Genomic DNA, 17,769 nt, shown 5'->3' with positions numbered 1-17,769 from the left:
CCAAGTTCCCTGTAGCACCTCCTTCTTGCCCTTTAGCTCCTGCAAAGATCTCGCTCTTCTTTTCACTCGCTGCAGGCCAGGTTACTTTGCCACTTCCAGTGTCTTTTCTGAGTCACTGGCACTTTCAGAAAGTAAAGGCTGTGGAAACTTCTTACTAATGGGCAGGAAAATTACTGCCTCCCCGCAGGCTTTCTACTAAATCATAACAAGCAAGTGTTATTTTGACATTAGCATCTTTCCCATTGGTTACAGTAGGCACAGATCCCTGTTGGTGATGTCGGTGATAGTGGATATGCGCATAAGCATGCAGAGACTCAGCTCTCAGGGTTATGATCTTGTTAACTCTCTAGAGATCACATCAAAGTCAAAGAAATATAAAATAAATAAGCTAGTAGGTTTAAATGATTTTTTTGTACTCACAATTGGGAGCCGCAGGCTCTTAAAAAGTTACATTTGCTGCAGGGTTTGAAGGAAACCTTTCCTCTTATCTCTCAGCAAAGAGAATATTTGCAGAGCCATAAGAGGGACACAGAAGCAAAACCAAAGCTTTGACTCTCAGCCTCATGCTGCCCTCGTTGTGGCTTCCTTTAGGCTTCAGTTAATGCGGCAGCCCAAGAACCCTGGCTTTGCAAGTAGCATCTGGTGTTTGAAAGGCGCAGGTTATTTGTACCAACAGCAAACTGAGTGATGTACGATGGCTTTACAAGTCAAAGTGCTCAGAGTCCTTCAGTCACTAGAATGATAACAAAATCATACAATTTCGTGCTCAAAACATTAATGGTTTTATGAAGATAGAAGTATTTGTAAGCTTCAGCCAGCTTTTAGTACCTTCGTATTTCTCACTGGTAATGAGAAAGCATTTTATCAGCAGAATACAGTTAAAGTAGAGCTGTACTTCATCTGCTGGGGACACAACAGGTTAAACAGTTTCCTGTTGTCTTCTCGCGTGTGCCCCATCCCTTTGGAAGAACATAGGTAAATGCATCTTTGGATGGCCTATGGTGAAAGTACTTACTGTGGATAAAATGCCATCCTGCTGTGAGATCAGCTCCTACAAATTAGAAATTTTTGATGCATTATACTCTGCTTTCCTTCATGCCCCGTGTTGTTCCACACAATTACAGGTAATAGAGCCAAGTATGGCTCAGAGCCATCAGGTCATCACCAGGGACTTTTGCTAATAGAGATAACCAGAAAGCAAGTGCAAACTTCACAGACTGTTTTGAGGACGTCTTCATGGGGACCAAAAAAGTTTAAAGCTCCCAGGTACCGCTGATGCTTCAGCAACACAGAGGTGTGTCCTCCGTGAGCTCACTAAACAAAAAGCAGCATACTTAGCTAGGGCAAGAAAGGTATATGTTGCAAGTAGCTCTGATTTCCCAAGTATCACTCAACTCTCCCCCAAGTCCAAGTACCAGGCATCTTTTCTCTCAGGCAGTAGTACAGTCACCCATCGTAGTACAGTCACCCATCATAGCACAATCACCCATCATAGCCCCTTCCATCCTTGCGGTCACCTCGCAGAATATCTGGGATCTCACGGGAGATGCTGGTGGCCTGTGGTAACTTCCACCGAGTGGGAGGTTTGCTGACCTTGTCACAGGGTTTCTGACGCTGCCTGGGGCAGCGAGCCTTCATGGTCCTTGTGCCTCTTTCTTCAAGACCTACTTCATGACAGAGTAGCCTGTGTGTCCATAGGTGTTCCTAGTTTAATCTTAGTTTTCGACATACCAGACAGCAAACACAAACAGAGTATATGGAAAGGATCTCAAAAGACAGTCCCATCCTACAGCCCATCCACCTGGGGAAAAAAAAAATATTTTCTTCTTCCCCCATATGCTTTCCTGTATATAAAAACAAGGGGGGGGGGAAAGCCAAATCCTTTTTTGCTACACCTTCCTACGAATATCCAATGTACTAAAACATTACCTGTGGTTAGTACATTTTACTCCTTTATGCCACATAAGAACTTGTATTGAATTTTTTGATTGCCGCTGTATGCTAAATACACAGCTGTCATTACAGGAAGGCCACAGAACATGTTGGTGGGACTATGAAGCTTGACCTTCTGACTTTTTTGGAATTGAAACATTTTCTAAAACTGCCCCATGACACTTAAAAGTGCTTTTTTTTCCCTACAAAAAAAAAGAAGCATCCAGGCTCTCCTGCTGATATGGCAGTGGCACTGTGTAGCAGCTGCACTACTGAGACACTGCCCTGGTCTCGCAATAGGCAGTGAAGTCACTGGAGAAATAGAACAGGTACAAGTCACTTGAAATGCTAACTTTTGCCTAATGCATAACCTCCTAATCTCCCATGGCAAAGTGTGATGTATCAAATGAAACAGGAGTAAATACACTGGTCATCTTTTTGGAGAAGTCAGCATGGGGTGAAACAACACAGGAGTTTATTATTCATATCGGGCACTTTGCATGACTTCTGTATGCAGACTGCTGGATGTAACGCTGCTTAGCCCTAAGTAAAGAGTGTTTTCCACAAAGTAAAGGTGTTTTGCACCCTGTCTGCCTAGTCAGGGGCGTAGTTGCTGTGCTGTGTGAATGCCCGGGAGAGGGTGCAAAATACCTGTAAATCCTACCTTGAGACATTATCAGTGATTTCAGTGCTTGCTATCAGATTGCCAGCTTAAGACAAAGCCCAAAACACCACATTTTTCCAGGTGCAAAGGCTGAATGCCAAGAAATAATAAAAAAAAAAAAAAGGAGGAACACTGAAATATTTTTTTTCTGGATTTTTAGCTGAAGCTAAGATTATCTCTGAATATTTTACAAACACAACCCATATGAAATGTGAGAGTGATACGGTACCTTAAAAACGACGCTTATTTAGTCTTGCACAAGTCAGTCGTAATGTTGGGTTAACTGTTTAATTCTCCTACAGTGTTTCAGGCTCAGGAGAAAAGCAGGGGATCTCAAAAATGCACCAGAGTTAATCAGGGATGTGGCAGCATCTGCTTAAGAGAGACCCATAATTGAATCATCCCTAATTAACCTATCACCTCAGCAGAAGGGAATAGGATGTTGGTACCACTACTGAAATGGCTGAGAGTGATGGGGATGGAAAGGGGGAAGGCTGAGGCAAAGAGAAATAAAGCAATTTGCCTAACACCCAGTTTTATAACAAATCTGGGAGGAGGGAGGGAAAAGAAAATATATGAATCATTAAATCTGTTCAGTATAGTTAATCAGACTGTAGTTTCAAAAACATTTGAGTATATTTACATGTTAATCAGTGCATGATTTAGGTCCAAGAAAAGTTTCTTCCTCTGTATGGCTTAGGCTGGTTACAGTATTTACAGACTTTTTTCTTATTGTCATTACTGCTGACCTAATTTGTATTTGTAATGATTATAATTTCAAACTAGGAAAAAAACCCTTTGAAAACTAGAGGGCGGAAAATAAAAGCAATGTCAGAGATCTCAGCATAGGAAATACAACATCCGTCGTATATTTATTGAATGAAATGACTGCACAAATCAAAATGAGAAGTATTTCCTATTTGAAATAAATCTCACAGACGTACAAAACAGATCCTGAAGACCATTGCTTGATTTAATATTGTTGTTCTATTTTGTGCTAGATAGCTAATATACAGTAATTGCAATTTGTTTCATGCAGTGCCCTGCCAGACTGTTTTAGATTATTTGAAGACTGTACTTCAGCATCACAACCAGCTTATGGTACCACAGCCAACAGACCATCCGACTGAGGTAGTATACACTGAAGACAAGCTACGTCTCTGTATGGTTGACAATTAATTGAAAACATGTAGGCAAATAAATCAGTAGGCGCTTGAAGAATATATTTAGTAGTAAAAATATGTAAAATCTAATTATTGAACTGTCATTCTTAGGTACAGTAATCCCCCAAATGGAAGAAGCTTATCACTAGTATAATCTAGGATGGCTTTACTGAGTAGCATGTAACTCCCTCCATCGGCACCAGAGGCACTTACCTTGCTTTGGGTAACTTTTCTCTCGCCTTTCCTCAGAAGCATCACTTTTGTGGGTAGAATTTAGGCTAGGGCTAGCCTGGTGAAAACTGCAGCTGGGTGATTGACAGTGGCTGCATGCAGCGACTGCTGGTGCACAGAGGCTGTAGCCCATGTGTGGTGGGTACCGACATGTCATGTATGGACACAAGCACACATGTGTATACAGTTAGTATAGCTCTAATGCAGCCCTGAGATGGTTAACACTAAAATATACATTTCCTTCATTTTGCAGACAGACCCAAATATATCCTTCTGCAAGTCTTTGGAGTGCTCTTGCTTTTCGGAAAGCATCCCAAACAAAACGTTGAGTGTTGACAATTTCATACTTGATACGGAGTTTGGGGATTTTTGTAATTATGATCAGTCTAAAAGTGTTGCAGTAAAAAAGCAGGAAATTTAAGTCCTCCCCTTTTCTAGAAGGTAGATGTATAGATTTATCTATCAGCTCTAGCGTAACTCACGTTAATTTTGCTCCAGTGTGTTTCTATTCAGGCTTGTAAAAATGCCTCAGGTGGAGTGGGTTTGTTGAGGCTTTTCTAGTTCAGAATGACTGTATGCATATTTTCATATATGTAGTATATACGTGTCAGTACCCGTTATTCATGCAAGCAATCAAAAGAGCGAAGGCTTAGGTCCAGTCTGACCTCCCTTTGCACATAAATTATAAGTAGTGCAAGCCTCACCTAGTCCAACTTACCACAGTTTCACTGAAGATGCTTCGCAGCAGTTCAGGATGTGCATCACTTTGCTCCTCCGTTCCATTTTATCTCGTGTAAATTGACATATACATATTTATATTTATACTTATATGTATCATTAGCTGTTATCACTCAAATATATTCCAAGGATTCATTTTCCTTTTTTTAATGCTTTCGCTTAACTAAAATTTTCAAGCACTACAAAAACGAGGCTGTTCTGTAACATCCCACATGGAATAGCTTGTCATGATGTGACAGAATTTTTTATTCAATTAAACACATAGATGCTAATCTTTTATTCATAAGCTTAATCATGTACAAATACAAGCATGAACGCATTTGTACTTTGGTTCTTCCTTCAGGATCTGCTTATTTTGTTTCTGGAAGGTTTTCTGTTTGTTTTAGTTTAATGACTGCTGGACACACCAAACTGCATCATATGGTTACCAAGAATCTTTTGCCCAGAAGTGCTTTACTTTCAGAGGAAGTAATGAAAGTGTGTCTATAGCAGGAACCCAGTAATTGTTTAACAGAGTAGCATGACGCTATATCATGCCTCTGGAGAAGAAGGAGGTAAAATATTCTAAATTTCAGGGGGAATAGGAGAGAAGTATAATAAAATTTGGGCTGAGGAAATTATGCAAAATTTATTGCCTTCTCCTCAGTTAATAGTAATGTGAGCTCTCATGAAATTTAGATGTTGGGCCTTTCTGCACCCTATTTCCATCAGTGCAATACATTTAAACACAGAGGTGGCTTTGAGGAGAGCTTGCCACTTAGCAAAGCCACACATAAGCATCCATCCCTAACACACACGAGCAAGTCTGGAGCCTTACACTGTGTCGTTACGGGCTTGCATTGCCTTGCTCCTGCCTGCCCAGGCACGAAAGGAAGGCAGTGCCTACAGAGTTAGCTGCAGCCTGGGCTTTGCACCAGTGTCAGTACGAAAGGTTCTTGCTTCACTACAATTTGGGGTTTTTTAATAGGGAAAGAAGTAGCTTTCAGGAATCTAAGGTAGGAAAATAATTAGCTTTATATAAAAGGGATGCTGAGCTAGCTGCCGAAAAAAAATTAGTACCAATGTGGGGACCAGATGGTCCTGTGTGTTACCTTTGTGATGGAACAAGCCAAGGAAATACCAGTGTCAGCTGCCACCGAGATGGAGTGGTTGCAGTTGCTTCATCATACCCCCAAAGAGCTGTCCATGCTGCCTCCCTGCTCTTCCTCCTTCCCTGGCCCCCTTGCCACATTGGCAGAGGACGAGGAGCTGGGCTGGATGGAGGAAATATTCTTTCCACAGCAGCGTTTCTCAGCCATACTGTTGGCTTCGCCAGGGGCGTGTGTCCCTGGCAAAAATTAAAGCAGGTTCTTGTGTCACAAGTGGAGGGGAGGAATCGACCCTGGCCCTTTTGCAGTAGTGGGAGCAAAGTGAAATGCAAATGACAGACAGAGTTGGACTATAGGTAAAGGGTCTTTCTCTTAGGGGTTACACGGTTGGATTTACAAGCTAAAGGGTTGAGATGTTTTGGGGAAAGGATAGGGGCCCATCAGGCAGGCAAAGCCCATCTCTTCCTTTATGTTTTGGCTTCCATTGCAGCATTTTGGATTTGCCTGTAGCTGCCTTTGCCAGCAGTTTGCACCAAGCCAGCTTGGTTTTCATTGAGGAAAACAAGCGGCAGACAGTCACGCGGGCTCAGCTCCCACTGATGCTAACCCCACCATGGGAGGTGGTGGTACCCTAAATCATACGAACAGATTTTCCAAGGACCCCCTCATCGTGCTCTTCACTAAATTCAACCTTCCACATATTTATCAAACTTGCAAAAATACCAAAAGCAAATACCTGAGGAAAAACTTCAAAGGTGCTCCCGAGCTGTCTGCCAGGATGCTCTAATAAATATATGAAAGGAAGCAAGGGTAGTCCTTAAAATAGTTTTCAGATATCAAAGATCTAGAAGTGAGGGGGAGAACTTTGCAACAGTTGCCCACAAGTGCAGCATGCGGGTGATTGCCTCTGCTGAGCACCAGACCCCTGTTTCTCTAGTTCACTGTGAGCTCCTATCCAAGCCAGGGGCTATATAAAGCTTTTACTAATTGGGCCTCCAGCTTTACGTGTTTTAATAAAGCGGTGTAGCTGTAAAAATGAGTGAGTCTCTAGGATGGTGTGATTGGGGTTTTTTGTGTACTTCAGTTATTTCAAGTATATTAACGGACCATCTTATGTTAACTGGGTAATCCTGAACTGTAGCATTTTACGGGCCACAAGAATTAAATACATTTTAGGTACAGTTGACGAAAGAGGGCTTATAAATGTGTGTGTATTACAGGAATCCCCATAATTAGTCCCACAGCATTCGTTTAATATTGGAATATTGAAACACACAAATTATAAAGGTTAAAAGCAAAATTTTTTTCCAGCTGACATGGTGGCATTTCTGTAAAGCTATAATTTGAGTTAATATGGTATTCATTAATAATAATGAAGCTTTTAGTTTTCATAGTTCCTTTATTTATTTTCTTTATATTTTTCACAGTAACATAACTGCTGTCAAATTTCAGGTGTGTTCTACAGAAATAATAAATTTATTACAAAAACAGACCAGAAGAGTCACCTCTGAAGTAAACTGTCAGCTGCGATGAAGTGATCCATTTGATCACACTCTTCAAAGACCCTTTTTATGCATTTTAACAGATTAAGAAGAAAGGTTGTATTTAAATAGTATACCCAGTCACTGGTTCTTAACTCTTTTTAACCTGCTTGTTAAAGTGGAAATTATCAACAGCCATCTCTCAAAACATATTCCTTGTACCTCACTAAATTCGCGTTCTAGAAAATGGAAATGTAATTTTAAAAGTACTCGTTCTCAGTAAGAGCAATTACGTGTTCGCTTCAGGATGTGTTTCGCTGTCAGTAGCGCGGCTAGTTAAAAAGCGTATTTTTATTGCAACTGACATCTTTACTTATTTGCCCTGTAAAATAAGCAATGAAATATTTCACTTTTTCAGGGGAGCAAGCAGTTGCTGAACAACTACCCTGTCTACATCACTAGTAAACAGTGGGATGAGGCTGTAAATTCTTCCAAGAAAGATGGACGACGGCTCCTTCGCTATCTCATCAGATTTGTTTTCACAACCGATGAGCTTAAGTACTCATGCGGCCTTGGAAAAAGGAAAAGGTCAGTGCAGTCAGGAGAGACAGGTCCTGAAAGACGTCCTCTGGATCCAGTAAAAGTAACATGTCTCAGAGGTACTGCATCTTTTCGCTCAGTGTCCACCATATGTGATCTCATTTCACCACATTGGCTCTGGCTCAGTAGAAGCATTTGGCTGACAGTTGCAGAACTAGAAGGGGTTTCACAGGCAGGTGTCAAGCAGCCAGAAACCCTCCGCTTTTTTTTTATACATACATATATATGTATGTATGCATTACGTACATGTACTGGTTCTTTGAATGGGAAAAAAGCTGCTTATTTAAGAGAGGAGACAAATACAAGGGCACATGACACTGATATGCTTGAAACAGCAAAGAAGGAAAATCAGACAATCATGATTACACTTTTTTATAATAAACTAACTGGGCATTCTTTAACACTGATATAAAGCAAGATTAACCAAAGGAATATTTATAGCCTAATGTATAGTAAGCTTATGGTACTCAAGGCCACTGTGCGTCACTGGAGTTAAAAATGAACCCAGTTTCAGAATAGGTTTGAACATTTTGTAGGGTCAAGAACCTCTATAGATTAATTACATACAAAGTGTACACAAATGCATTGTCCAAGATTTAACTTCCTTTCTGGAGTACTAATGCAACATTGACTGAAAAAGTTAGGGAACAACTTTCCCACATGTTTAGCCTGAAAAGGAGAGGGAGTTTTGCAAGCGTTTCACCATGTCAGAGAGTGAGGGTGTTGGGCAATACAGAGAAAAGGTCCGGACTGAGAAGAATTATCTGTTGCAGCAGTTCATACTTTGGTTTCCTAAAATTGTTTGAAAGGCCTGGACTGGGCTTTATCACGAACATACAAAATAGGACTTTTTAAAGCCCGATTAAAAACATATTTGTAGTATCAGCATCTGCATTTTCTAAATGCATATGCTTATCATTTCTTTAATTAACTCATAGTTAACTGGTATTTTGTGAGCACATACATGAAATTTTAGTTGAACTGACTTCAGGAATGTTTTACTAATCAATGCAGTGTAAAAAGCTATGTTTTGGTCAGTCAGTGATAATAATATCTTTAGTCATCCAACTGGAGTCCAAAGTGGTTATATACACCAGGCAGAGCCTCTTCCCATCTAAGTAGAAGAATCCAACAAGGCCAAGTGGGTGAGACTTGTAGTTGGTGTCCATTGATGTAACCAGGTAATGAACTCAGATTTTACATACAGACAAATTAGGTAAAGAGGCTCTTTTTTTACTACAAAGGAACCTGTTAACCTGTTATATGATACTCTACCAGACCTTATACTCTATCAGAGCTTAAGAGAAGGGCAAGTCCATTGCACACTGTGCTGCACAGAGGTCTGGAGCAAGATTCAGGGCCCCAGAAGTTCTCCTGGAAATTGAAGGCTGAATACAAGTGCATTAACCATTTACTAAATGACTTTAAATTTCACCTAATAATTTATGCACAAGCAGAGTGTTAATACCCTTTTCTTCCCCTTTCTTTCCTTTGCCTACCACCAAGACTAACAGTAAATCCACCTGTAGATGGACTTTTGCTTGTGGCCACTCTCCTTTCTGGGGTCCTGGACATACAGAACATGTGGAACGCTCCTGGGGAGAAAGGCTGATTTCCTTAATTTTCAGAAGCTTGAAGAGAGAGTCAAAACATTCAGTATCTAAGGACCAGTTAAGAAAGCAGAGTAGACAGCTCTCCCTTTGGGCTTTTGTGTGTGGGTGGGAACACGACAACTTCCTCCAGTGCCAAGAGCTGGCCACTGGCTCCTACCCATTTGGAAGCCAAGGTAACAAGTGTCTGACTAATTCTCAGCACGTCCAATTATGCCTTCCCACCACAGCAGGGAGTGCAAACTGATTCTCTCTCTGCACTCAGAGTAGTTTAAACATCTATAAACATTTTTAATGTATTCCTACAACTGACTGATTTCTGGAACCAGCTTTAAAACAGCCTGGCATGCTTAAATTATAGCATTGCTCCTTTACGTGGTAACCATTACTCTGAGAAAAACACCAGTCTGTGGAGCCCCATGTGAACGTAACTAGGTAGGAATTACTGTTGCCTGTGTGGATTTCCAGGGAAATGAATCTAAAACTGAGATAGCTATCACTTTTGCAGACACACTGCTGGAGGAGCTATGCAAAAATCATGCCCTAATTGTCCAACAGATGAGATACCTTGCAGGCACGGGAACTCACATAAAAGGACAGCATTCCCTGGTCTCGAGATGTGGTGACAGTAATGAAGTTACCTTACGCCACTTATTGTGCTGTTGGCTTGTCAACAGTAGAAAATAGAATTTTAAAATATCCTGGGACACACAATACTGCATGAGGGAATAACTAATGTTACAGAATAAATAAGAAGCTCAGTTTCCATATGAGGTACAGTGTATCCAATATATCTCATAAGGTGCCCTCACATTTATAATTGTATTTGGATGTTTCAAAGTCCAAATACATCTATTGGAGCTATGTCTAGCAGTTACAACTCCAGAATTGGTAAGGCACCTTCTGAAGTTTAGCATATTGCATGTCAAAAAATCTGAAAAAGAAATTATCAGAAATGTAATCATCACATACAAATAGCTGTATGTGGAAGCAGCAGCTACTTAAATAGCCAAATTACATGCAGTACAATTAATTTTCTCCTGCACTGAAAATTATTGCAAGGCTCCCCAAATTAGCCCCCTCATCTCATTTAGCTATTTCTAAGGCCAATTTAGTCTCTGAAAAATAGGTGTCAGATTCAGGAAGATGGAGAGAGCAGGACTTAAAATGAAAGATATGTCAAACAGAAAGGAGCACCAAACAAATAATGGTAGTGACATTTTCAAGCAGGTTGTGGGCTACTGCAGCCTGCAGATGTTGAAGCAGCCGGCAGAGGGAGATCGTAAAGATCCGTGAGAGTAATCACCTTAAGGTATAAATACACAACAGGTTTCAAATGAAATGCATCCCGTTTCATGTTAACTTTCACATGTATTGCACACGCTGAATCACAGCCGTCACTTTGAATTAGTTCTTCGTATCTCCACAAGAAGGGATTTTATCTCCAGGTGCCACACGTCACATAATTAGCTGAGGTATAACAACATACACTGCATGCGGAGAAACACACTTGTACAGAAATAAAATAGGTTCAGGTGGCATTATCATGGCATCCCCCATAAGGCTTTACTTCTGCTTAAGTAGAGCAGTAATGCCCCCTTTCTTATTTCCCATGAGCTTTTGATGCCTGGCCAATAACGGATGCTGCAAAGACAAGCTGGTTTTTTATCCTTGCATGTTTTCCTGCAGAGTTCATTAGGATGCATTGTACTTCCAACCCGGACTGGTGGATGCCATCTGAAGAGCAAATAAACAAGGTATTCAGCGACGCAGTAGGACATGCTCGTCAAGGACGTGCAGTGGGGACTTTCCTTCACAATGGGAACTCATATTACGAAGGGACTGACCATCCAGGATCACAGGACGAAGTCTTCAATAGAGGTATGCAAGATGGATCTGGTGATTGATGGCAGTGAGAAGAACCTCACACAACAGTAGCAACCACTTAATTTAGGAGAGACTATTTGTTAAACATACTTACCCAGCTGTCATTTAAGAGTCCAAAGCATGTTTGAACACATACTGCATACATTTCAGCTTCTCCATCCTACCATGTCCCAGTTAACAGAAGGAAATCCATTTCAAGACCTGCTCTATGGGACTTCTCAGTGCCTATTATTTGCAAATCCTTCATAGCACCCTCAAAAACAAATTGCAGCTCATTTCATCTAGTTCTAGAGGAAAGGTCATTTAAAAACCATAAAAATGTCAAAAGAAACAGCAGCTACTGTCTCGGCCGCCTGTTGATAACGAGCCCAGGTCTGGACCCAGAAAACCTGGGTACTATTTGCTTTCCCTGAGTAGGAGATGTAAGAACAAGTCTGCACGCTTATAACAAAAAAAGAAATGATCTCCCATTTCCTAACAGAAAATAACATACTTATAAATGTTACCTTAAAATACTACACAAGATGGAAAATTCAGAGACTTCCTTTAGCCAACTCTGCCAGGAAATTAAGCTTCCCAGGTAAAACAGCAGCGCTTGTCAACAGCAGAATCCTTTGAAGACCCAGAACAATAACAGGCACTTCTAATAGATTAAAATTGCTTTGTATATCAGATAGACACTGTATTTATCTAGATTTCTAGGGGATTAGAGTTGATCATGACAGTTTTTATTAAAACAAGATTGCTAAAAACAAATTGCCATTTCAGAAGACAGGTTTTGCTTTGTCTGTTCCTATTCTGCAGCCATATTATGTAGCTTTAGAGGCTTTAAATTGCCTTTTCTTGGTTTTGCTTTCATTTGTGTTTTATATCCATTCCTTGAAATATATGAGGCAATATGCTGGTCTTAACAGTCAGATGCTTAGTGTTGCATTCAGGGAGGGGTTGGGTAAGAAGAGCCCAGTTTAATCTTCCATTGTAATTAAACATGGGGTCCAGACTAACTAAGCTATAAGAAAAGAGCTGTGCTAGAGCAGAGTTCACAATGGCACACATTGGAAGCAGATACCAACTTTAAAAAAAAAAAAAAATCAGCCTGCTAAAAAACTTCCATTTTAAAGGCTTGGGAGTCCATTGTCCCTCCAAATTGATGCACTCCAGAAATATGCAATGCCAAAGAAATTATACCCTTTCCTTTCCGCATCAGGGTGTTTCCATCTCTCTACCCTTGTCCAGTCACTCAGGCCGGTGCTGGCATCCTTCACAGCCTGAACCAGCTCTCCCTGAGGCAACGTTTCCCCACTGGCAGGTACAGGGAACTGGTTTTTGGAAAGAACATCCACTTCGCTTTTGACCATCCTTAGTGCTACCTCATCAGCGTTGACTCTCCTGAACGCGTATCTCATACTCCCCAGCTTTCCTAACCTCCTTGCGCAAGCCACAAGAGAAGCTACTAATTGCTCCTTTTACCCTTCTCTCCTTCCCAACATTCTGCCCGTGCACTGGGCAGGGCAGGAGACACCCAACCCCTTCCTCAAAGATCAGGAAGGGCCCCTCTGGGCTAAAGTGCTCCTGTAGCTCTGGCCTGACCACAGATGGAGGACTGAGGCAGTCTCTCCACAGTCAGCTCGCCCACTTAATAGCTTCTTCCTGCCATCTGCCTCTTCTTTGCCAGCGGTTGTGACCGGTGGTCTCTCACAGCGGGCCCATGGGGCATCTTGGGACACCGGCTCCACCACACCCCACCGTAGATGGGACCTCACTCAGCCAGGATATGCTTTAGGTCCTTAAATGTCCAGTACCTCTTGCTTAATTTTATTTTTGGTGATTTTTGAAAGGGGGTTGAAAGGCACTTACTTGCCCCAGAATAACTCATTCATTTTCTAAAAGTGAGTGAGCAGTTCAGTCACACTGGACCTCACCAGGCCAAGGGGTTTGGGACAGCACCCCTCGCTACAGGCAGGAGGCGACTTTCTTTGAGCAGCCAACACTGCGTGGGGGCCTCTGGAGGAGAAACTCGGTGTATAGAAATGTCACAGTACAGATATCCTATAGTAGCTTTTCAGTGTTGAACTTACACTTTTTTTAAAAGAACTGTAATAGAAGATGTTACATTGCTCAGATGGTGTAAGTCTTGCTGGTCTATGTTTAATGTGGTGACACTTGCCAGAACTACTTGGTAAAACATGTCAGAACGTGTGAGTCAACATTATACTGTAAATTTGTTCACAGCGATATATATCATGCTGTATTTTTGTAAACATTGTGATGGTTTCCTTTCAAATGTTTAATCGTATGAGGTTAAAAATACAAATGCTTCATTTTTAACAGTCACAGAACAGAATTACTGGACTGGACAGACCTCTCTCACTTAATAACCTAAAGATTTGCTGAAATAACTAGTAAGCCTAGCTTTATTTTTAGTGTAAAAAGTGTAGCCAGTGTCCTGGAACCACTCACAATCCTCTCCTCTCATATTGTGCAAAATAACCAAATGTATAGTTTCATCCTGAAAGCCGCTTTGGCACTAGAAATGGCTTTGCAGGTTTGGACCTTTCTTTACGAACAAAATTTTGCCCTCAGTTGCTTGAATCAGCGACGCGAACCGCAGTCACAGAGAAGCATTAGCAGACACCAGCTCATCTTTTTTTGTTCGTGTTTGGTTCTAAGATAACAGAGTACACCAACTCTTCTCAGTTGGGTGTCTTTGTTTTTAATTTGTTTTAATGCCCTCATGGCCACTTGACTCTTGATCCACCCATTTCATTTAAAAAAACCCAAACCTTTCACAACAGCTTATTGCGATAAATTTGTTCATGAGGCATTATAAATTCACACCCATTGAAGTGTCTAAATATCCACAAGATGTTAGGTATAATAGTGCGGGACCTGAAATAATAGATAGCACATAAGCCCTTCCAGAGCGAGATATCCGTATTTAAGCAGCGTGCTTTGTAAGTCAGCACATCCCTTCCCAGCACTGGATGTAGACAGCAGGCTTGCGACAGAAGGAAACCGCTATCTATCATGTCACTCCAGAAAGTCCCAGGAGGATAGAGATTCTTGTCTTATCCTTCCATACTCTTTAATCTTACTGTCATTTATGTATCTGCCTTCTCTCAAACTTTGTGTAGCAGTACCGCACGCCCATCTGTGCCAACATGCCTTCGCTATATTTTCTATGACAAATATTTGTGGAGAAACTGTGATTAAAAAACCATTAATCCCGATATTTTTATTGTTATGGTGTAGTTAATTCTATGAATACTTTCTAATGATGATTGTACTGTGTAGAGTAAGTACAGGCTAGGGATAGACCTTTATCAGATATTGTATAAAAAAGTGCATAGTGTAATATAGACTAGTAAGGTTTTTGTGACAATTTCTATAGGATGTGTGAATTGTTTTCTATGTGGCAACACACATTTCTTTTAAAGAATATAAAATCTTAGAGAATTTTTTAAACAGTCAATATTTTTTAATTATAAAGACATTTGTTACCTACGGTTTACTATTTCAGGTGTTAATTCTGATTTGAATATTGGTTTTATTACTACATACCTCCAGTTCCATTTGTTCCGTTGCATAAAAATGCACAATAAAAGTTAGTCTCTGGTTAACCTGTCTCTCTTTCTCTCTCTCTAGGCGTTGTCATGTCTGTGTGACAGCTGTCACAACTGGTTCTCACTATAAATATATATTAAAAGTTTTAGACTTAAATTTATATAAAAGGCTAGAGGTTTGTCTTTTGCATTAAATGCTTGCACTGGCAAGCACAGTGAAAGATTATGAAGAAGTAAAGTATGAATATAATATAAATCATTTTCACCTCAATATATAACCACATATATTTATGCACTGGTTAGATAGAAAGACCGTTCAAAGAAAGTACCCATCTGGAATCTTAAGACCTGGATTTTCAAGCAGTGAAGTTTAAATCCCATTTTAATTCAAAATTCAGTGATGGCTGAATGTCTCCTGTTCTCTTAAATGCTTTAGAAAATCCCGACTCCAAATAATTTGTAGAGGAATTACAGTGACAAACATTCACCATGGCAAACCCCTTCCGCTGGGCTGTGAAGCAAGACAGGCCTGACCGCAGGCTGGTATCATCCATTAGAAACAGTTGCTAAATATTTCCATTATAAAACAATGCTTTTGGGTGCCTGTAATGTTGCAAAACTAACTGGGGTTGGGCTGGTATTTTCTAGATCAGGGACTTCAGCCTGCTGTATTTTTTGTGAAAATTTTCCATTAGTGAAAACACTTATTAATGAAACCCTCACCAAAATAAATTCAGGTGATTGAGAATTGTAAGTAGGAAAACTGCATTAATCCCTCTGAAAAAAAAAAATAACTATCTTTGGAAAGCTCTGCCTTCCCAGACTTTTGGGCAATGACTTGAAGTGTCAGAGGATAGATCTAGAGGCAGGAGTGAACAGGGATGAGCTATGGGGAAACCCACAGGGTAATGGGGTAGTACAGGTAGGAAACCAGCAGGGAAAGCTGGCGGCGAAGGAGAGTGTGTAGGTAAGGAACCAGAAGCAGCAACTAGGTTTTTGAAGATTGGAAAGATCCCCAGAGAGATTAGGTCTAACAGCAGAGTCTACAAGAAGCCAGTAAGCGTAAGAGGGAGCAACTGGGGCCGGACAGGCAGAGAGAAGGAATAAGGAAGAAGTCGCTGGGATGGGGGAGAACCAGGCCTGGGAAGTGGCTGAAGGGGAACAGGCGGCACAGCTGGGTGTGTAATTCAGTAATGTCACATTTTATCACTCTTCCACTAAAAACCTGTTACACTTACTGGCAAGGCAATAGTTAAACCACGCTCCTGCTCCACCACAGTGCTGGTCCATTCAGAAGCATGGGCCACCACTGCTAGCAGTTATGCCCTTGCTCAAGTACTAAGATGTCCCTGAAGAGGACCTTTAAGGTCAAAGTCAGCCATTGAATCTCATGCATAGCAAGGAATTTAGTTTTTACCTCATTTGCTTAAAACAAGCTCATGTGCAAGCTGACATTATAAAAGTCTTTGTAATCTTATATTAATAAGACTAGTCAAGTTGTAAAATCTAGCCCTGCAGTTCAGCTAGGGAGAAGTTACTGTTTTCTCTGCCACCTTCCCTCTGCTGAGGCACCTCTGACCGAAGCCAGTGGAAGGAGTGTCAGAATAGGAAGTGCTTCCATTACGGCAAGGAGAGGGAAACATCAGAGTCCCAGCATGAGGTGGCATGTTTCAGCCTGCTGTGCCCAAAACTGGGGTAGCTCTACTTCTTCTTTCATAGGGGTTTTGTGAAGATTAGTGCAGCTGAAGAACCAGAGCTAAGCACAACAGAAAAGCCCTTCATGACTAAGAAGCCTGCCTGCAGAGTAGTTTGAGTGCAGGCAGTACGTAAAACCAAGCCACAGATCAAATCATGAACACAAAATGCCAGATCACTGCTGAAGGAGCAGCACCCTCCTGCAGGAGGCTGGGGCACTGGGCAACGGCAGCATTGTACAGTAGACATAAGTGCTGCCAGGCACAAGGAGACTGAGTTTTATTTGCACAGCAGCATTATTTTGTTGTCTCCTAACATCTGAGTCCTTAAAATACTGCCTTTGCAACGTTTTCTTACAGCTTTGCAGTCAGCTAGCTCACACAGCATGGACAGCAACGCAAGCTGAGTACTGACTTGCAAAGTTCAGCTTTGTTCTGTAAATGTGCACAGGGGAACAACAGGGAACAAGTTCCCTGGAAGGAACAGAAAAGAAAAAACCCTAACTTTCCTAACCTGGCACTTAATTATGCTCATCTGCACCATGGGTGACTATAAATGGTTCCCCAGCTGCTTCAGCAGGAAGAAAGCATGAATACAGCTCCAGGTGACAATCATATAAATCTTAGTTATTGATAGATCAAACCAATACCACTGATGTGACTTGAGCACTCCTTGAGTGGGGCCTACTTAAAGAAAAGTCTCTGTCTTGGTTATTTCCTAGCAAGTTCATACATGAACAGCTCTCCAGGGGTAAATCCTCCCTGCTGCAGCGTGAAGTCCCTTGGAATACTTGGCAGATCTCTGTATGTGATCTTGCCCTGTGAATACAAAAACCCTCCTCCAAAGACTCTTCATCATCTGAAGTACAAAAGCAGCTTCTACTGCAGATGTACAGCATTAGGGGAAAAAAAAAAACCACACCAACAGATTAATTATCTGAGTCAAGAAAGAAAAAAAGAATCTGACACGAACTTACATAAGAGTGTTGGGAAAAAGCTAAAAAACCTTTTGTCCTTAAAAACACTTTAAACTCTCCCACTCATCTGGCTGATATAATTGCCACAACCAAGGCAGTCTTTGCAGAAAAATGGAAAGAAACAGGTTTGCTAATGATTCA

General features: G+C 41.1%; 1 protein-coding gene across 2 annotated transcripts in view; it reads left to right on the top strand.

The window, feature by feature from the left end:
* The window catches only part of BEND4 (BEN domain containing 4), a 34,155-nt gene extending 19,112 nt beyond the window's left edge, over positions 1-15,043 (top strand). Inside the window, exons 3-5 of one of the 2 annotated variants that reach the window (XM_064449354.1) lie at positions 3,636-3,727; positions 7,716-7,956; positions 11,197-15,043. In XM_064449354.1, the coding sequence (XP_064305424.1) occupies positions 3,636-3,727; positions 7,716-7,956; positions 11,197-11,414 (551 nt within the window). In that variant the 3' untranslated portion in view covers positions 11,415-15,043. The remainder of the gene's footprint in view (positions 1-3,635; positions 3,728-7,715; positions 7,957-11,196) is intronic. The other variant, XM_064449355.1, reaches the window with a different exon arrangement.
* The last annotated feature ends 2,726 nt before the right edge of the window (positions 15,044-17,769 follow it).

This window comes from Phalacrocorax carbo, chromosome 4, assembly GCF_963921805.1.
Source record: "Phalacrocorax carbo chromosome 4, bPhaCar2.1, whole genome shotgun sequence".
Classification (NCBI taxonomy): domain Eukaryota; kingdom Metazoa; phylum Chordata; class Aves; order Suliformes; family Phalacrocoracidae; genus Phalacrocorax; species Phalacrocorax carbo.
Note: the sequence above shows the minus strand (reverse complement) of the source record. Positions and strands in the feature narration are given on the sequence as shown.